Source organism: Salmo salar, chromosome 10 (assembly GCF_965601325.2).
Source record: "Salmo salar chromosome 10, fSalSal1, whole genome shotgun sequence".
Lineage (NCBI taxonomy): Eukaryota > Metazoa > Chordata > Actinopteri > Salmoniformes > Salmonidae > Salmo > Salmo salar.
The window spans coordinates 30224261-30244951 of record NC_138300.1 but is presented as its reverse complement, the minus strand read 5'-3'; the positions used below and the strand labels follow the sequence as shown (position 1 = coordinate 30244951).

Genomic DNA, 20691 nt, shown 5'->3' with positions numbered 1-20691 from the left:
CTTACTTCATTTGTTCATTTAGCAAACAATTTAGCTCATAATCCAGTGCCTTTATCACAGTCAGTATATTTGAGCTTTATTAATTAGCTTAAAAAATGCTAAATGTTTATCTCGACCTCATTGCAAAATGTGTAGAATAGCAAGAGATTAGCTATAAAACTGCACATTTTCCTCTCTGCCCCATGGCAAAATTTGTAGAATTGCAGTAAATCAGCTTTAAAACGGCAATATTTTCTTTCAGCCTCATGGCAAAATGTGTAGAATAGCATAAGATTAGCTATACAACTGCATATTTTTCTCTTTGCCCCATGGCAAAATATGTAGAATTACAGGAAGTTCGCTTATTTTTAAAAATAATAATAATGATTATTTTTTGCAGGCCATCCCTCCAATGAATTTCTGGCTACGCTACTGTTACAGAATTTGCTATTTTTGGACAGTGTGTTTTTATAATAAGGCATGCAAGAAATCTATACTTATATGTGAACTTGAAAATAATGATTTTCAACCGTGCTGGTTAAAGCCACACTTTTAATAAGGGAATATGGGCACTCTTTAAACAAAATATAATTTCCCCAAAAAATATATAATTAGCATGCATCATGATTCAATTTGCTGACCATATTGGCTGATTATGATTGTAAACTTACACAGTGCTTTCCTAGAAGTATTAACCACATTTACATATTTTTTTACTGTAATAATATTATTTCTAATTTCTTTGCAAACATAATTAAATATTAAAAAACAACAATAAAAAGGTTAATATTGAGTCATGGATAAAAATACTAAAAAGCATCTAGGAAATACAAAACATGGCTATAAAAAGCATTCATGTTATGCTTGCATGAAGTCTTCTCAGATCCTGTCATAGCCAGCTTGTCTACGGCTGTTCCAGATGATCAGGAAGGTCAGGACAGCAATCAGGAGGAGTCCCACAACCGTGGTACCAATAATGATTGGGAAGATCCTCTTGTTGAAGTCAGCCCAGCACTCAACCTCTGAAATGCCATAGGGGGACAAAAGAAAATATTTTTGTTTATGGAACTTGAAAGGGGGAAAAAATCCTGCAATTTCAACAACTCAAAGACCAGCATGAGCTTCCTGAAACTAGCTTCTTAAATACTGGTTAAAAGAAAAGACAAAATACAATTTCTCTAATACTCCAAAGGAATCACTACTCGAAAATCATATTCATAGTACTTGGTCAACTTGAGGTCTGATCTCACTGACGTATAATACACAGAATAATAATTTACCTACTTATAATAACCTAACATACAAATGAGACAGAAAGAGACCTAGGCTGTAACTATGACCCAGTAGACTGGGATGACTTGCTTGAAACCTTTCAGAGCTTCTTGATGGCAACCAAACATAGACAGATGCAATTCAATATATTGAACAACACATATTTTACTCCACATAGACTGCATTTACTTGATAATAAGATAACTGACACATGTCTTAGATGTAAGATAAATACAGGATATTTACTGCATATGTTATGGAGTTTCCCCTACCTAGATAATAAAATAAATGTATATCAGCAAAATGACATCAGCGGTATTAGAGCCAGAACTTCAAAATGACCCCAGGATGTGGTTAACTTTGTTTGCAAGTTTTTGAAACTTTGTTTGTCAAGTAAATGTAATGTAAAAATGGAAGCGCAGTATTGATTTTGTTTTGACTGATTCTGTTACATTGTACAATATTTTTTTTAATAATAATATTTAATCTGGATCTTAACACTTGGATAATTGTTTTTGAGGGGCCGAAAGGGCAAAACATTACCTTTACAATATTACATTTAAAAGAGCATTATACCATATATAACCTTACAGAAATATAATAAACAGAAGGCTTTTGTAAATCATGAACGAAAAGGTCTGCAAAATGTAAAAATCGACATACCCTCTCCAAACTTCCCATTGGTGAGTTTGAAAGCTTGGAACTGAAGAGGCCCAAGCTTCACTCGAAGGTTTTCAGCCAGATGAAACTCGGTCTGGGAGTTACACTTGAGGCTGTGGTCAGCGGCAGTTGGGAACAGCTTTTCATGTTCTATCACCCCAGGATAGTTTTTATTTCCTAATGGTGAAAGAAGATGCTCAGCCTTGTTTTTCTAACAATGAAAAATCAGTTGAAAAATATCCATGCATTTTTTTTCAAATCATGTGTCTACTTGTGAGATCATGTTGGTCAACTCACCTTTGCTTGGTGCCAAATTAGCTCTGACCTTTGACACATAGGATATGTTCCCTTCCTGTGGGAGGAAAAATAGTTAATGACGTGCATTAAATAAATAAATCATTGTTTTTATGAAAATCCAAACATGCAAATCATCATGCAAATGCATTTGAATGAGTTTGCTTCTGCTCAGAGTCATAATATAATGTATTGCACTGCTTTTGATCGTTATATGGAAGAGTTGTGGTCAACCTGTGATTATTCTTAGTTATCATCTCAGAGTCGGAGAGGAAAGGAAAAAACTTTTCCAGGCGTTAGACATCATGTGTGGCATGAGAAGATGGAAGTTTCTGAATTTGTACCTTTTCAAAGGTGAGATCCAGATAGCCTCCCTCTCCTACAATAGCCAGGGAAAGAACTGCCTCTTTTTGACCACATCTACCTGTAGCGAGGGTGGTGGAAGGGTCTAAGTTGAAATAGGAAGCTTTCTGAAAAAGGATCAACATACCATTGGATTAGAAAAGGACAAAAGCAATAGCAAACAAGTAATGATGTAGGAACAAGTGATAACTTAATTCTTGTCATAGATTTAGAGCTACTTAATAATATAGTATCATAATGATTGTATGGTCGAACTCATGACCAAACATAGTAATGTGTATGAGAATGGCCGTTGTTGTTTTTTCACGACTTAGGTGACAAACCACATGAGGTCTCACCCCTGATAAAGAAGTGCTGAAACACAAACAAAAAGTGCTGAGAAAGTGACTGTCCCTACCTTCTTATCAATAACTTTGTACACCACTCCCATGGAAACCTTGATGCATGGCTTGCCTGCGGTGTCATTCAGCACATAGTTTCCAGTGACAGGAACGGTCTCTTTGGGCTGAAGAACAGGCTTCTCTGGTAGGCTTGATTGCTCGGTGGGCTCAGGGTTGTTTAGGCCAGACTCATCTGTGGTGATTATGGTCTGGTTCAATGCAGCAGTCATGAGGCTGTTTCCTGTAAAGCGGTGTAGTGTGAAGTGTGAAGTGAAACAGTTTACAGAAACCATAAACCCAGGGCAACATTCACATGCACAATTACAGATCCCCCCTTAGGTTCATCTTATTTTTACAATAAAATTAAATAAATAATTGTAAAAATGTGTTGAAGTAGCCATGATTGTGTCTGTAAAATGTCATGCAGTTTTACCTGCAATGATTTAGACTTTTTAAGAGTACACTTCCAGTCTTTTCTAACATTATCTCAGAATCAAATTCAGATTCAAATGGCCTGCATTCATTCTGATTACAGATTATATTACATGTTGCATGGTTAACTGCCTTGCTGCCTTGTCCAGTATCAACTTATATTAGACTACCACTACCACCAAATAGATTAGACATTATTAGATAGAGGTACATGCAACTCACCCATTATGATCGCAACCAGTAGAAAAAGTATTGTTTCACGATGCATGTTGTTTCTGAGTTTGTCTGTCATCTTCTGTGTTCAGTTGAGTATTTGTGTTGTGACCAAATATATGAGGTGTGATGTGGTGAATTAATCTCCAGACGACCAAAACGCCTTGTTCAAGTGATGAGTGCCTTCAAGGGAGGGGCAAAGAGGGTTTTCTTCTTATATGATTTATGAGCTATCTTTAAATGGCTGATATACACTATATGATGTAACTAACTTTACCTTGTGCTGTTGCAGGTCAGATATCTTGTTATTTGTGTCTACTCAACTCTTTATCTAAAAAGATAGCGTTAAAGTAGGTTGGTTCAAAGGATGTGTTGATTGAGCAGTTTCTATGACAATTACTTGTTTGAATTAACCAGGAGTTACAGGCTTTAGCCTCTAAATTGAAAATATGAGGAAAATGTTTTTCTATTGGTTTATCAAAGATTGTATCATACCTGGACCATGATGCCTTTATACATTGATTCTATGATTGGTTCATGTTTATCGTACCGGAGCTGTGGTTGGATTGTGGGAATGGCTGTGCTGCTGGGGAAATCAAACTGTGTGTTAGCAGGCATTGGATGCATTTAGGGTCAAAGGTAGAGAGGGACAAAGTATCTCCTAAAATACACACTACTGCAGCAATGTGTCAATGCAAGTCAGGATTCATTTTGGATTGACAAACTGACAAGCATTTTTGGAAAGGGTCATGTTTACCCATCCAAGTACTTTATAATGGGAGGGAGGTTGTCCTATTGCCTCCCATTTACATCTTAATAACATGGACTTCTACTATTGTATTACCTTCTGACACACACTAATACTAAAGTAATATGTATGTTTACTTTAGAGATATAACATTTGTTTTCATTAGACCAAAAAGTTTTCATAAAGTCATTGTATGGCATGAAGTGGCTATTTATTACAGGTAATTTGTTTGTAATATCGTTTCATTTGACCAGCACAGTTACAGCACATTCACAGAGACGTTCAAGGTTTTATTCCATAAATTATAGAGGAGACAGGATAATAAACCCTCCTCAGGCACTTGACTCCTTGATAGATCTTTTTAGATGGGTAAACAACAACAAAAATGGTGTCACAAGTGACTGTAGGATGATAATTTGTTTTTAAACATGTCCATAATTTTTCTTGCATGCCATAAACTCTCCACAACTCAGAGACAGATATTGATTTTTCAAAGAATGCAGGCATGGTGGTGACAGCAGATAAGTAAACATTTACTCTGTTGTCACTGGGACTGCCTGGATGCCTTTCTGATTGTGCACTCTCTCATTTTATTTGAACAGGTCTGTGTAGGCGAAGAGACTACAGTCAATCATTTCAGAGGTAGGAATCCAGTAAGGAACGAGATCTGGTCTCACATTTCCTTCTCTCCGGACCTGGGACATACGTCTTTGTTATGAAGCTGGGAGTGAGGCTATGTGTGCTGGTGATCTCTCTCCAGCTTTGGGCTCTAGGACAGGGGCAGGAGCTTGAGCCAGAGCAGGTCCTTGTGTTCTGTGATGACAAAGACGTGGAGGCAGCTGTGGACTTGGCCCTTGTCAAGTATAATGAGAAGCTTCCTTATGGAAATCAACTAGCACTCTACCAGATTCTGGAGGCCTCAACGGTAGGTGACATATTGAGAACATTGTTATTTATATTTAGTTATTTATCCAGTCTTTTGCATACTTCTTGAGTTCATTGTGTTGTTGAAGAGAAAATACGAACATTGCTACACAGAGTCACAGTATTCCTTTCCTCTCTTGTAGGCTCAGAGTGACTCAGGCACTCAGTACTTTGTGGAATTCAATGGCAGGGTCACTGACTGTCCAGCAGGGGGAAACAAAGTCTGGAGAGACTGTGACTACCTCCCAACTGGGAACCAGGTAACTTACATTTGAATCATTTTACTGGGGGGGGTGCATTGTTATTAGATGACATCTCTGTGCAATCTGATTTTTAAATAACAATAATAAAAAAACTTGTTCTGTTTATTTATCAGGTGCCAATCCCTTGTAATGCAACGGTCCTCATGTCAGAGACAGATAAAGAGGTCCTGGCAGTTTTCTGTGACCCAGTTGGTTAGTTTTTCACTTCACACAAAGTAGACCAAGCCAAAGACCACATACAAGTCTATTTATACTTAGAGTTTTTCCAGACAGCCAGATAAATGTCAACCAAAGATTGACTCATGTAGCGGAATATTTATATTTGTTGATTTAGATTAGAATCACCCCAAAAAATGTGTGGTTAAAATTAATTTCTATACTGACAACCCTCTCTGTTCTCCAGTGGAGGCCCCTGTTGTTGCTGAACGCTCCACATGTCTGGGGTGTCCTAGGGAGATTGATGTGGACAGTGAGGATCTAAAGGCTCCTGTGACATACTCCATCACCAGGTTCAATGCAGATTCTGACTCCAGCCATCACTTCGTCCTGAACAGTGTTGGTTTTGCTACGAGACAGGTAAATCAGTTTCAAATCTCACTCTGAGTTATTGAATGCTACAAAGGCTAGTTGACTACGCCACCTGGTGGAGTTGAGCAGGACTCTAAATACTGAGTTCAATTCAAACCTGATTCACACTGTAGGGCCAAACTGAGCTGAACTAGGCCAGGGCTGACCTGGTTACGCATCTACGATAGCTGATGGAACCATACTGGAAATGACCATGTGAAAAGAGAAGATCAGAGCCAGTACGGTACAGTTCAAGCCCTATAGTATGAATCAGGTAACCGAGTGACCAGTTGGGATCAGGGGTGTTAGGCCCTCCAACAGTTACCAACAACACAAATCTTTTAAAGTCATCTACTTTTGAAAAAATATAATTTAAGTTAAGTGTCTTTGCTCATCCCTTCCAATGGAAATATTCCAAATCATCTCCTTGGCTCTGGAATTAGTGGGTGTGGTGTGGCTATATTTACCTCTATGGGTGTGACCCTTGGACTGTAATGTACTTGTTTGCGTTAGGAGTGTCATTCCAGAATCCGTCTTTGAATAACTTATTTCACATGCTCCTCTTAGGTGGTTGCTGGATTCAGGTATAGACTGATGTTCGATATGAGGAAAAGCAATTGCTCCAAAGCGGACCACAAAGAACTTAACGATGAATGTCATCCAGATGCTGAAGATGTGGTAAACCACAATGGAGCTCATAGTATTTTTTGAATAGGCTACAGTATATATAATATGATTCTGCTGTTGTAATACTTCTGTAAGGAAATGAAATAGTTATACCTTTTGGAGAAAAAAAACATACCATTCAATGTGGTATCATAACATTTCATTGTAATGTGATGTATCATGAATGCTTGTCCCTGCCATCCTGTGTGTCATCTCTCTAGGAACTTGCTCACTGCAATTCTACAGTAGATGTGGCACCTTGGAGACATGAGACTGCAGAAGCAAATGTGGAATGTGCACCAGGTCCCCTTCAGAATGTGAGACATTCTGCAAACTATACTACTATAGCATATTAATGATGCTCGGAAAATCTGATACATTAATAGGGTAGTGATGTGTAGCTATATATTTTGAAAATTTGTGCCAAATGTAGGATTTTGACAAGGAACATTTTTCCATTCACAGGAAGTCTTTAGAAGAAGGCCTCCTGGATGGTCTCCCTTGAGGAACTTCAACAATTTTGCTGAAGCAACTCCACCCTCAACTGCTTCAGCCAAAGAGGAGTCTTTAGAGGAGTCTCAGGAGCTCAGCCTGACTGTCACCACGGCTAGCAGAGACCCAGAGCCAGCCATGCCCCCCACCACTACTGCCGAGAGCCCTTTCCACTGCCCCTCCAAGCCCTGGAAGCAGTTTGTCCCTCCAACAACCCCCAGCACTGCACAGGAGAAAAGCACAACACCCCCACCAGTGGTAGAGGGGTGCTTCACTGATTTAGACTTGCTGGGGAAAAAATAAATGAATGCTGTATAATGCATTTGTATCATAAGCACACCTGCTGATTTGAAATAAAAAAATAATCATTTTATTCTCTTTTTGACAATGCAGTTCAATCTTACTTTTGCATTTCCTCAAATTTGGCAAAGTACATTTACGTCATTTAGCAGACGCTCTTATCCAGAGCGACTTACAAATTGGTGCATTCACCTTATGATATCCAGTGGAACAACCACTTTACAATAGTGCATCTATATCTTTTTTTTTGGGGGGGGGGGGGTTAGAAGGATTACTTAATCCTATCCCAGGTATTCCTTAAAGAGGTGGGGTTTCAGGTGTCTCCGAAGGTGGTGATTGGCGTCGTGAGGGAGCTTGTTCCACCATTGGGGTGCCAGAGCAGCGAACAGTTTTGACTGGGCTGAACGGGAACTGTGCTTCCGCAGAGGTGGATGAACGCAGTGCCCTTCTTTGGGTGTAGGGACTGATCAGAGCCTGAAGGTACGGAGGGGCCGTTCCCCTCACAGCTCCGTAGGCAAGCACCATGGTCTTGTAGCAGAACATCTTAACTGTTTGGCCATTTGATATTAAAACAATGTATGAAATTGTGCTGGGTGCTGTGTTATTCTGTAAAGCAACATACTATCCACAAAAGCAAGTACTTACTGCAACTGAGAAGTTTATTTGTATATTGTCACGTAACACTCAAATAATTGTAGTCAGTCTGGATACAATGCAAGTATTTAACTTAGAAGCAAACAGAAACAAAGAATACTGTATTTGATAATGCAGGTACAGTATGTCATGGGTTAGAGGTTGGATTATTATTAGTTGTTCCTAGTGCCAAACTTTCTTTATAGCTGCTTAGCAGAATAAATAAAAGTATATTATTTTAACCAACTCATGCAGGATGGCTGTGTAATAATACAATCAATCATATACTATCACTGTTGATAGTAATGACAAAATATATGAAAAATATAATTCAATACGTCTATAAACCTGTATTAAATGAAGAGATTTAACCACTCCAGATGTTTCAGTAAAACAAAAGATGACACTTGAACCTTTTCTTAAATAACAAATTGTTTACATAATTTACACATTAAATTGGTTATTTCCTTTTACATCATCGTATGGCCCAAGTCAACATGTATTTTAGAATCTCCAACTGTAGAGAGACTTGTAAGATGACCAAATGTTAACATTCACAATCGGTATGGATTTGCCTGTGCTAACCCTCAGTGCTATATACCACATGGCTATGACAGCTTTGTTTTCAACATACAAACATGGTTCAGAAAAATTACATTTCAAGTAAAACTTTTGAAGCTGAAATATGAAAAGTTCTCTTTTCTAACAAATGATGTTTCAAGTACAGCATCACAATATCTTCCCTGGTGCTGTTCAGCAAGTGGAAAAGGTTTACAAAGCATTTACCACACTCACTGTATTACATTGACATTATGAATGGGCTTTTAAATGGGTCCAGCCCAAGAAAATCTATAACCTGTACAGATCCATATTAATGCACACACACACACACACACACACACACACACACACACACAAGTTAATACAACCATGCAATGAATGGCGTTTGAAGAGCTAACAAAAGGCTGGTGACTACTATAAGCGTCTAATGCATCTGACAAATGTCAGATAGAAAGGGATACTATTGCTTATGCTTAAAAAAGACCTGCACTCAAACTACTGTAGGACCAAAGGCATTAAAAAAGTGCAATATCCACCTGCATCAGCAACTGTCCATCTCTGCCAGTTGATTGGTTTACTGCATAAGGGAACAACATGTTTTCAAAACAAGACTACTCCCATATCATGAATGCATATGAAGTCTGGAATACCACCACAATAGTAAACTTTTGAGAACCTCGTTCCCAGGCTATATCTTTAGGAGGAAAGGTCTACTTTTGAGACAACATTTGCAAACATAGGCATTTATAATGCAGTCTGAAGCCATGTCAAGTATATTACCTCTAGGGTATTAGAAATACTAATTGTGACATGTTGTATTTGAGAGTTAGAATTCTGAAATACTAAGCAGGCGCAAGTGTCCCTAATTTTTTTCTGGTGGTTTAAAAGCACAGTTTACAATCTAAACACCAAAATCCTATAACCTCTGGTCACAACACTTGTTCACTACATGCCCTTTTCCTCATAACATAACTGATACATATAGAGGCTAATATATGCATGCGTTAGGCTTTCTATGGTAATGCAGATAACCATTGAGCAATTCACACAACATTAGAGACTTAACTTTGGCTTTCATTGAATCAACAAAAAATATTTAAAAAGGGAAAACAAAAGTGCGTATTTTTTCTTGATCAGTTTCTGAGAAATCTGTTCTGGTTGGGGAAAATCTGCCATAAAGAGACACTTATTTAAAATGGCACATTATTTCTCAAGAGCATATATCACAGAGTTACGCTTGAGAATGAGAATACAGGGTTTTTACCCCAAAATGAATGTCCTTCATTTGAAAGGGGTTTGGACATTGAGAAGCCATTATGGAATGGAAACCTTTCCCACAGCTCCTATTCAGAGTTGCCTAGGTCCAACTATTATCAAAAGGTTTACTCCAAGAACTCAATAGTAAGCAATGGGCGCATCATAATAAAGAATAAACAGAGGGGTCCACTCCACACAGAGAGAGGGAGGGGTGCCCACACAAACAATTGCTGACTAGCTGCCTTGGGACAGCCTTACTGATCAGACTTTCCAACGTGTACAAATAGTCTTATGTTCACATACTGTACTGCTGATTCTCCCCATGCCAAAACATAGCACTGTAACATTCGTATAGTTCACAACCCAACTGCACTACTGACATGCATGATGAAAGCATCAGTTACATGAGGTGACTATGTCTGTCTAGCTTAATGCACTTCTCAACATTCATTATGATGACATCTCACTGAGCAACAGAGGTATTTTACCATTGACCTCCAAGACACAAGAGGGAGAAATCCAGCCCTTGCATGCACGTCAACTAAATTAAGGCTTCATTTTTAAACTGCAAGGTTTTCTTGACAGTGCATTCATTACTTTCTGTACTGCTGCACTTTATCATAGTATCACAGGCTGGGCCCACAGTGTGTGTGTGTGTGTGTGTATACACACACGTAGAGGTATACATATATAGGTGTCTAAAAATATACTGTATATATAATCTGCTGTTACTGCTAAATATGATGCCAAAGGAAGGAGTATGACAATGGATTTAAAAACTGTGGTGCCAGAAATGACCAGCCAATAGAACTACTGGGCCACAATGTAACACTTTAAGGTGCTGCCTTTCAGGGGGTTAACTTTTTCTTTTTTTTAACAACAGGTGGAGTAGGCTGCACATCAAAAAATGACTGAATTCATACCGTTTTTTTTCTGGGATGTTCCGTGCATATTCAAAAGGCATTTACGTTACAGGAAGACATCTATACACGTGACCCTGTAAAGGGGACGGCAAACTCTTCTCTTTTACAAAAAGGAAAGGAACGAGGGAAGTTTTATATTTGAAGAGAAAAGCACACACAAAAGGTCAAAAAAATATTACAGGCAAAAAAAACTACCGTTTTAGACAAGGCGAGTTAGTTGGTAAGTTTCTGCAGGGAAAACCAATACAGTAAAAAAACAAAAATCACTCTGGATTGTTAAGTGCTCGATAGGATAGTCGAGCATCACCCATTAGTTCATGAGGTTTGGATGTTCCACTCACAGCTGGCTGGTGTGTCTGGCTGGGCAGGGCTGGCGGATGTCCTGCCTGGACTTAGTTAAGCGCGTGCTGGCGGATGGTGTGGAAAATCCAGTCCATCTTGGTGGTCCAGCCGCCATGGTGGGCGTCGTTCATTTGCTTCATGAAGTAGTCCAGGGCCTCCTGCTCAGTCTTGTCCAGGGCCAGGGTTTTACGGATGTAGGCAATGTCATCGAAGGACTGCAGCTCGGGCATCCCGGAGCCCAGCATCATGGAGAACAGGTTGATGAAGAGGTTGGCATGCTGACGAATGGCCAAGTAGGCCTTATAGCACATCTCCTGAAATCTGAGACCGAATAGGAGAAGGGGAAAATGCATAAGAATCAGTATATACCATTCCCATTGTTCCCTCTGAATTTCTCTACAGCCTCAAAATAAGCCTTTGAAAGCATACATTTGGCCATTGAAATATATAGTCTCGGCTGGACATGGTCGATTTAGCAGTAGATAGCAGTGCATTTGTTAAAGCAGAAGTATGGGAGAGGGTCTGGAAAATTGGCAGACAGTAGCCTATCAAACACCCAGGGAGACAGAGCACACATTGTTATATAATAGCTGCCTACTGTGTAGACACTAGCTGTCTGCCAACTCCACAACCTTTACATTCAACACTAGACAGACATCCACAGATGTGTCCTTTCACACAAGGGAAAACGAAGATGGCTACCTCTCAAACTCTCTGGTCTTCGTGCACTCCTGGGTCCCTTTGCTGATCACAATCAAGAAGTCTTGAGTTAGGACAAACGGAACTCGCTCTCGCTTGTAGCCAAATTTCTTTTTCTTGTGATCCAGAAAATGGCCAAAATCTATGTGAAAAAGCTGCAAAACATCCCAGATTAGCATAGAAAAGATAACACATAGCATTTTCAAAAAATATGTATCACGACAATATCTTGTTGATAACTCAGGTCCTACCTGCCCATCATCCTTCACCATTATGTTACTGTTGTGTCTGTCTCCGATGCCTAGGATGAAGGTCGCCACGCAATACCCAGCACAGGATCGCGTAAACAAGTCAACGGCAAGGTCATACCTACAGACAGAGTTATGTCAAATCTGAGCCGTGAAACACTACGATTTACAATTTTCAAACCAAAGAAATCGTGGAGGAAAGTGCCCACACAACATATACAGTTTACTCACATCTCTCCCTTGTTCTTGTCTTTGAGCCACTGGTGTAGTGTTGAGCTGTTGAACTGTAGCGCCCCCTTCAGGCCACCTTTACACTGGATCTGCATGATGGTGTGAGAGCTCCGCACCACCTCGATCAGCCCCACACAGTCACCTAAAGACATGCAGCCATATGGCAACATCCTGAGGTCTAGACCCTGGTTCTGCCAAATGTTCTCCATGATTCTGATGATCTGAAGTGTTAGCATGTCCTGTCGCAGGTCTGAAACAAACAAGTCATATTCAGTAATCCATGGCAGGATTTTAATACATTCCATCTGTCCAAACTAATGAAGTACAACTTCACAAGTCAAAGCTATTGTTTAGAACGCAGTTTGATTATAAAACTGGACTCAGACTCACCGTCTCCGTTTTTGAATATGATCTCATTGTTCTGGAAGAGGAGCTCGGACATGATGTCAGGGTTTTCCCAATTGAGCCACAGCGGTCTTTTGGCAGATGACATGATTCTGCACTCCTCAAGCCTGGGCATTTCACCATGAGGAATACATGCCAACAATGGGAGTCATCACAAGGGGCAAGCTACATTAGTTTCATTGATCAATTGCATGAACAGTGTTAGAATGCAAGTGGTCTGCACTGAGGGGCCCAGTGGCTGAGCACATTAGTTGACAATCGGTTTACGATAACATTTCACATTTTCATGCATGAGCGAACGTTAAGAAGGGGAAATAGAATGCTTACATTCTCTCTACCTCCTCTCTCTTAGGTCAAATTAATGTAAAATTACCACTAGGGACACTAAAGAGCGATTGCTGGCCTTTGCTGCCATTGAAACAGTGTCCCATCTACAGTTTCAATAGTGTCCATGTTCAGGCATTGGGTGAGTAAGGTATAGGAGTTCCAATGTGACGTGCCCACCGTATGTTTCCCAGCTGGTGTGCAGGGTTGAGGGGGGAGGTGAAATTCTGCAGGGCGTCCATGTAGTCTGGCCTCCTCATCTGCTCCACCAGAAACTTCATCTGCACCTGCAGGACCACACAGAGCAGGCTGTAATGAAGAGAAAGCCTCCAATAGAAATGTGAAGCCTAGTTCTCTCTACATTAGGTAAACGAAGCCACTGATGTCAGTTTCTTAAGTCAAACAGAAATGTGGAACAGTAAGCTGAAACAGCAGAGATTCTCTAACAGATCATCATGTTGGACAATAAGCATGGGCGTATTGGAGAGAGAGGGAGTGCTGGGTTACCTTCTGAGTCTCGTCCTTCTTCTCCTGTTTGAGAATGTCAGTGAGGTTGATGAGTTTCTCCATGGCCTCCACTTGTCTGCTCAGGTGCTTCAGGTACATGCCACACGCCCGGCAGTAGGACTCCAACAGCAGGCCGAACCGCTGACTCACCGTCTTATTGTGCATCTCGGACCTAGGGCACATAGTGGACAGTGAAAGTGGATGAGTTAAAAGGCATTTGCAGTCAGTCAACTCTGTGAAAATAATGGAATTAACTCTGTAAAGTAACTCTAAGTCACTCACTTTAAGTGCCAGAAAAAGAAGTGTCCTATCCTTTGGTTAGTCAAGGCCTTTTTCAGTAGAAATCGTACCAGTGGGTTATCAAGGTACTGCTCGTATTTCAGAACCTGACAAGAGTGTATGGAGATGAGCCAGTAAATTATGACATTTTATATTTGACAACAGTCCAAACAATCAAAGAAATGTGAGAGGAAGTCACTTTCTGGACATCAAAACCAAATAAATCCTACCTGGACCAACTGAATGAGGTACTGAGAGAGTTTATCATCGGTCAAGTACTTCTCAAGGCACCGAACAGCAAAGTCACGGATCATTGGGTCTGGATAGTTACAATCCAGCAGCTCCATGGCTTGCTCTGGTTTTATTGCTGGCCAATCCTTCAGAAGGCAATACATCTAAGAGCAAGAAAAACAACAGTCACGTCACCACTGCAGCAGTGCTGCAGCAGAAAATGATAAAATTCCCACAAGAGTTTAAGAACATGCTCTCTTGAAACAAATGTCTCAGCAATTAAAAAACAAATATGTCACCTGTGCTACTTCATCTCTGGAGTTCCACTTCACAGCCAGCAGGATCTTGGGCAGGATTTCAGGTATATTTACACAGTAGTGCCTGATGAGTAAGAGACAGACATGTTAGTCAAGGCCTCTAGATGTTTAAGTATGGTGGTGACAGAGCTAGTTATGACTGTACCTGTGCCTCCAGAGGAAGTCCTTCTCCTGCTCTGTGATCTCAGACAAGGGGTCTCGGTTGCACACCTGTCTCAGCTGCTCGTTATCACTGTCCGTTAAGGCGTGGTCTCGCGCCACTCTGTTACTCTGCAGGGGATCAGACGTCACATCAACAACCACATATGGAGTCATTATTTAGCAAGGAAACCTTAGACCGTCTTAATAAATGGTTTGTAATGATTTGAGTTACAACTGTACGTATATCCATGTATGTCATTACCTGGCCTGACTGGCAGTAGTTGAAACCTAGCTCCCTGGATATGGTCCAGTTAGCATGTCCCTCCACGGTGGTCATGTCTGGGAACTTGACAGGACTGCTGAAGTAGTCAAACTCCAGCTCTAGACAAGGCGTTTCCTGTGTGTGTGGAAGAGAGGCATTATTCTGTAAACCCTGATAATAAGGACCACAGAAACACAGACTGGTCATGTTAACATGCTAACTAACATGTTTACCTTGTTGGGGTTGGAGCCTGTGACTCCGATGGGGTTGAGTAGGTCCTCCAGGCCATGGGGTACAGGCCACAGGTTCAGAGCCATTTTACCAGAGACCAGGGTGTGAGTATAGTCAAACAGGTTGACGTTTCCCCACGCCAGTGGACAGTGCTCCTGAGGAGAAGATCACAGCCAAAGGGTGGAGTTGGTTGTTTACACAAATTGTGAATGGCCATCCTTCCACAGACAACAGTGAATACAGGCTTGAGGGAATTTTATATGGGGTACTTGTGTAACTAACACAAACATCCTAATTGCCCCTTGGGGGTTAAAAGTCGTACTGAATTGAAAAGATTAGTAGGCAAGCAAACAGATTTTGTTTTAGTTCAGTTAATTGGCTTCAAGCTGTACAGTAGGTTGCTCACAAAGGACGGCCGTTAAAGGCATTTATCTCTAATTCATCATGGGCACGAAAACCCATCTCCCCGACCTTTAGGTGACATCACTCAGCCCAGGTGTCGGTTACAGTCTTCATGCCTAGGTTACACAGCCACGATCGCTCCATGCCACAAGTCGATAAGTAATTCAACATCCACAGAGGACACCTCAGGCCATTCAGGTAAGACCTTTGAACACTGTTCTAGCCAGTGGGTATCATTTATATCATTAAAGGTCTGGGGTGTCCGATTAAATTGAGTGCTTACCTCCTTCGCCCCTTTCCTGCCTTTCACAGAGCAGATGGAGAGACAGAGGCGGGCCGCCCGGGGGATGTCGGGAATGTACATGTCGTAGGTCAGCCACTCGTTCCACCTGGGAGACAAGCACAGCCACAGTGAATCACCCTGAACCCATTACAAGTGTTAATATCACAGATCAATACACACCCTTCTCCCCCATTACCATGGGATAAATAGTAACAATATGTTGAGGTCTCTTGATGAGTGAGATACTGTCTGTGACACCATGTGTGTTGTGTGCCTGTAATACCTGGGATTAGAGCATGGCACACGCTGCGTGTTCACGTTGTCACACATCTGCTCCCCTCCATGGTAGATGCCGGTTCGCACATAAATCTACATGGACAACAGGAAGAATAGACACCAAAACCCCCTGAAAACCAACAGCAGTAGCTGCATGACAGACATTCACGCCAAGGAGTCTTATAGAAAATGAATTACTGAAAAGTGGCTATAAGAGGAGTTGAGGGCTAGCCAAGCATAGAAACAGAAAACCAATGTGAAAAAGTTTATCTAAAACAATAACCATTGAGGTACCTTATCTATATCCCGAATGTTCACATTGACGTATGTGGCACAGAGCACTCGTATCCGCAGGGTTCCGTTGATGGTCCATAGAGACTTGGTGGAGGACTCTCCGTTCATGTACGGAGTGGCGGTGGAGATGCGCCGGGCATACGAGGGCATGGTGAAGTTGTCCATGGGTAACTGAGAATAAAGGCTATCCTTCGCCATCAGCATGAGGTTGGGCATCCTGCCAAGCATGATGCAACTCCTCACATACTGAAAGGGAAAAGAAATAGGATTAAGATACATGATTAAGCAATATAGACCTGAGTCAGAACTAATGTTAGGCTTCAATGTGTATGCATTGGTTACATGCACACTAGGGCCCAACAAACCTTATATTGACTCAGTGGGCATTTCTCCAGGAGGTACTCGTCACAGCCGCACACCTTGAGGATGTACTTGCCCTGGTACTCCTGCACACACATCTTGAGTTGTTCAGGGGACAACAGCATGCTCCTGGTCTTCTTCCTGATGGCCTCAGCTATCACCTGTTCTGGCACACAATCATGGTTGATCTTCAGGGTGTATTTCTGCTTGTCATTGTTGGGTGAGACAATCACCCAGATCACGACAATGATTTGACCTATAAAATAAGCCACAGAAAAGAGGATAATCAGAACATTACTCCACACAGGCTGAGAACAAGTTTGAAATAGATTATCATGAAAAGGAATAAGGATGGTTTTTTTTGTTTATTAAAGTGTCAGCCTATGTGTTGACAAAGTAGAAAAGGTTGTTGTTTGACACCCACTAAATGTGCCTTAGGCATCTTGCAGCATCTTGACATTACATTGCTTGATTTTAATTAATACAACAATGCCTACCTTTGTCCAGTTTGCCATGGATGTGCTTTGGAAGTTCTTGTGTCGATTCAACATTGGGAGGGTAGACATATAAAGCCCGACTATGGGGTCCGTTGGCATCTCGGAGTTCTACTGAATCCTTACAGACGTTAAGAATATTCCTCCTGAAGTCCTGCACCTCAGGGTCCTTTACTAAGTCAAACTCGCAAACAGGCATACCAATTGCGAATCCTGAAACAAAAGAAACTCACTTACTGATACTGTATGTTTTGGAAGAAAAATGTAAGCATGTTGTTACTCTCTTAAAGAGGAGGGTAGTAATTAAGTCTTACCAATTTCTCTGTTCAGAATTTTCTCCTCTCGGTTGCCAACCGGTTCGATGACCTTCAGAAAAGGCTGAAAGAGCCTGAGATCACAAAGTCTCCTAGTTTCATCGTAGAACTCCTCTCGCTCTGCCTCCTGCGTAACACTGACAAAAATGTAAGAGGTCTCCTCCTGTAGTAGGTGATGCAGGGGGTACTTCCTGGCCTCCTTGAACACTTCATGTTTGATGGTGATGAGCGTGGCCTCACGGAGGCACTCGAGGGTCAGTATCATCCCGTTTGGCAACAAGCAGTCCACAAAGATCCGGGGGGGCATCAAATGGATGCCCCATAATTCACCAGAAGAAGGCCTAGGAGGCATTTCTGTAGTCCTCACACACAAAGTTAATAGAAAATAGTTCCTTATCTCCTAAAGTGGAAAAGAGTAACAGTGCATTAGACTTATATGAAAACAAACATCATACAGTAGACTATATCCAGTCCCACCTCTTGCTGTCGTGTGACTGTAGAGTTAATAATAATTAATAATAATTTGGTGGGCGCTTATATTTGTCCTATTTCACACATGTACAAGTGTGTATTAATACACATGTGAATAGTAATTATTTATTTTTGCATATCCCACTCTCCCCAAGACACCTTGTCAGCGCAGGGATTTGAACTTGAGACCTTTAGCTTACTGGCCCAACACTAACCACTAGTCTACCGGCCACCCTAAGACCCTCCTGCCCTCACCCCTACTGGACAGAATAAGAACTAGCCACGATTCACCAGTGGAAACTGACCCATCAAAACACTACACCTAATGACAAACTAGCCTATGTTATCATAACTGTGATGATAAATCATGTTTATTTCCATCAATGTCCATGATGATCTAGCCTACTCAGTCAGTCACATGACAGACAGAAATGCTTCTGTCTCCGGGAATCAAGTTATTTCTCCTCCACATACAGCGAGAGCCAACGACATTTGTGACCGAATACCAGTTTTCCCTTTCCCTGAGAGTGCAACAACATGTGCTATACAAGGCACTTAACTTTTTCTGCTATCACTGTCTAACATCATTAATGTCAGTAAACGTGCAGCTAACAATAACAACTAGGAAAACAGTCATGGTCTGTTTGTTCAATATGAAAGGCATCCAGTCTTGTCATCAGGATGTAAGGCAAATGAGGAAGCTTCTTCAAACAGGATGTGGAGAAAGGAAACACTAAACCTAGTTTATTTGAATACAGAAACATGTATGGCTGAGGATATAGACGGAACATATAGAAACTCAGTACCACACTTTATCTACCTAATGTGGACTCATTAACAAAGGGGGAAAAAAATATGAATATTTGATTGACAAATCAATGTTGATTCCTACCTTAAAAGAGCTGGTCTTAACTTGTTTTAAAACCCTCACCCTTCATGTTTCAGAACATCTGATCTCCAGTGTTGTTTTCTGCTGATTGGTAGGTAACCTCTCAGCACAGTGCCATTCTCTGAAGACAGAGAGAGAGGAAGCATGAGACTCGTTATCACAAAAAGACCAACAGTAAACCAAACTCTGTGATACAACCTCTCAACAAATGTAACTAGCTCGAGCAAGAAAACCATGCAGCAATGAGTGGGAGTATGTAGCCAAAGGGGAGATAAATAACGCTTCAATCATTCATGTAGCAAATGTCACTAACGTCTATCCTGGTGTTAAGTCCATGATGAGACTGATATTCTTCTGTAACAAATCAATTTATAGCATACCGTTACTTAAAGCTGTGTTGCAATCTATAGTTAGTTAGCTTCCATCATTTCATTTGTGTTAGCTAGTTAGATACTGTGATTGGTATAGTCGTTATAATCACGACTGTAATTACAGTATGACTATTAACCATATAGCTAACTAGATCATATAGAAATAACGTTAACGTTAGTTACATTTTAAGTCCAGTGTCCATATTGTCTCCGATTGTAAAAAGTATATTATTTTTAGTCATAGATATAGCTAATATAAAACTGTAACGAATTGACATAAGAAACACTCGTTAGGTAACGTTATAGCTAGCTTCTAGCTAACGTTAGTTGGCATTCACAAGAAAGACGTTTGCTGACGTTCCAAATCATAATCTGTTTTGATATTAACTAGCCAACAACATAACGTTAGCTAACATTAGCTAGGCTCCTGTCGGTCTGGTTATGGTCAGCCATTTATCATTTAAATCTAAATATATCGAGCTATTTTACAAAGAATGTAGATATTATTAGTTAAATGCGAGAACGCTTACCAAGACATGTCTACGATATGACCTCGTTGGCTAACAGCTCGCGCTAGCTAGCTTCCAACACCTTCTCATGCTTGGTTCCAGCGGGTGTTCCAGCGGGTGTTCCGGGCGCAAGCTGTGATCATTCGATCATGCAGCTCCAGGCTTTAGGCTACCTACGACTTGACAGCAGATTTCGCTATAGCAACCGTGATGATTTTGGTGTTTTATTTTTAAACAGTCTACAATTTTACCATAGCTATCAGTTGCAATGAAATTGCATTATCAAAAATAAGATACACACGCATGGAGCCTAGCAATCATGTTTTGTTCAAATGCATTAGCTTCAATTATATGACGGCCAGTCACTAAAACATTTACATTTGTTGCCAGCTGCAACGATCATGCACTGGGGGGATTTTTGTAGCAAATTGGTTTACAGGAGTAGCTGTCCCGCGAGTTTTGATGAGTTTGACGAGAGTAGGCTACAACCTCAAACCAAAATATAGAAAATAGCTATATGTTTTATTGCATGAACATTTGGTTTTGATAGCATTTAGCAGCTTGTAAGTGTTCAACTGTATAGATATTATGACGATGAGCCATTGCAATAAACCATGCGGTCAAGCTACCCAACTCTCGGAATTGAATGATCAAGCCAGCCGCGACTGAATCTGTGCGCCTGTTACTCCATGAATGGCGAAACGGACACATCAAATAGGCTAGACTAGTCGAGTTCACAATCTTTGTGGATTATTGAAGACCAAGCCCATACTACCGTTATACTGAGTATAAAGCATTGTCAGTATGGCATTTCAATGACACCAAAACGTCATTCAAATATATCCTCCAGATCCAATGAGTTCCGTGTGATATCAGATCGGTAA

The 20691-nt window shown here is 40.8% G+C and overlaps 3 protein-coding genes across 5 annotated transcripts; 1 reads left to right on the top strand and 2 right to left on the bottom strand.

The window, feature by feature from the left end:
* Positions 1 to 511: 511 nt before the first annotated feature.
* On the bottom strand, positions 512 to 4151 carry LOC106613936 (lysosome-associated membrane glycoprotein 3). Of its 2 annotated transcripts, XM_045687598.2 has the most exons (8): positions 4089 to 4151; positions 3871 to 3924; positions 3603 to 3776; positions 2966 to 3189; positions 2550 to 2675; positions 2209 to 2263; positions 1915 to 2088; positions 512 to 1001 (listed from the first exon to the last, which is right to left on the bottom strand). In XM_045687598.2, the coding sequence occupies exons 3-8, from the start codon at positions 3670 to 3672 to the stop codon at positions 859 to 861; spliced, it is 792 nt and encodes a 263-aa protein (XP_045543554.1). In that variant the 5' UTR covers positions 3673 to 3776; positions 3871 to 3924; positions 4089 to 4151; the 3' UTR covers positions 512 to 858. The 2 variants fall into 2 exon arrangements, with proteins under 2 accessions (XP_045543554.1, XP_014072251.1); XM_014216776.3 differs by having other exon boundaries at positions 3871 to 4139.
* Positions 4152 to 4913: 762 nt separating this feature from the next.
* LOC106613935 (kininogen-like) lies at positions 4914 to 8140 on the top strand. The gene is made up of 7 exons (XM_014216775.3): positions 4914 to 5266; positions 5409 to 5525; positions 5642 to 5720; positions 5932 to 6104; positions 6663 to 6773; positions 6983 to 7078; positions 7227 to 8140. Exons 1-7 carry the CDS (start codon positions 5057 to 5059, stop codon positions 7554 to 7556), a joined length of 1116 nt encoding a protein of 371 aa, XP_014072250.1. The 5' UTR covers positions 4914 to 5056; the 3' UTR covers positions 7557 to 8140.
* On the bottom strand, positions 7806 to 20662 carry pik3ca (phosphatidylinositol-4,5-bisphosphate 3-kinase, catalytic subunit alpha). Of its 2 annotated transcripts, none has more exons than XM_014216758.3 (21): positions 19829 to 20662; positions 18931 to 19048; positions 17568 to 17967; positions 17257 to 17466; positions 16765 to 17015; positions 16400 to 16645; positions 16113 to 16198; positions 15830 to 15935; positions 15147 to 15299; positions 14914 to 15048; positions 14656 to 14780; positions 14493 to 14574; positions 14193 to 14357; positions 13966 to 14069; positions 13684 to 13855; positions 13357 to 13463; positions 12838 to 12959; positions 12448 to 12697; positions 12220 to 12337; positions 11972 to 12123; positions 7806 to 11590 (listed from the first exon to the last, which is right to left on the bottom strand). In XM_014216758.3, the coding sequence occupies exons 3-21, from the start codon at positions 17917 to 17919 to the stop codon at positions 11320 to 11322; spliced, it is 3207 nt and encodes a 1068-aa protein (XP_014072233.1). In that variant the 5' UTR covers positions 17920 to 17967; positions 18931 to 19048; positions 19829 to 20662; the 3' UTR covers positions 7806 to 11319. The 2 variants fall into 2 exon arrangements, with proteins under 2 accessions (XP_014072233.1, XP_014072235.1); XM_014216760.3 differs by having other exon boundaries at positions 18970 to 19048.
* Positions 20663 to 20691: the final 29 nt, after the last annotated feature.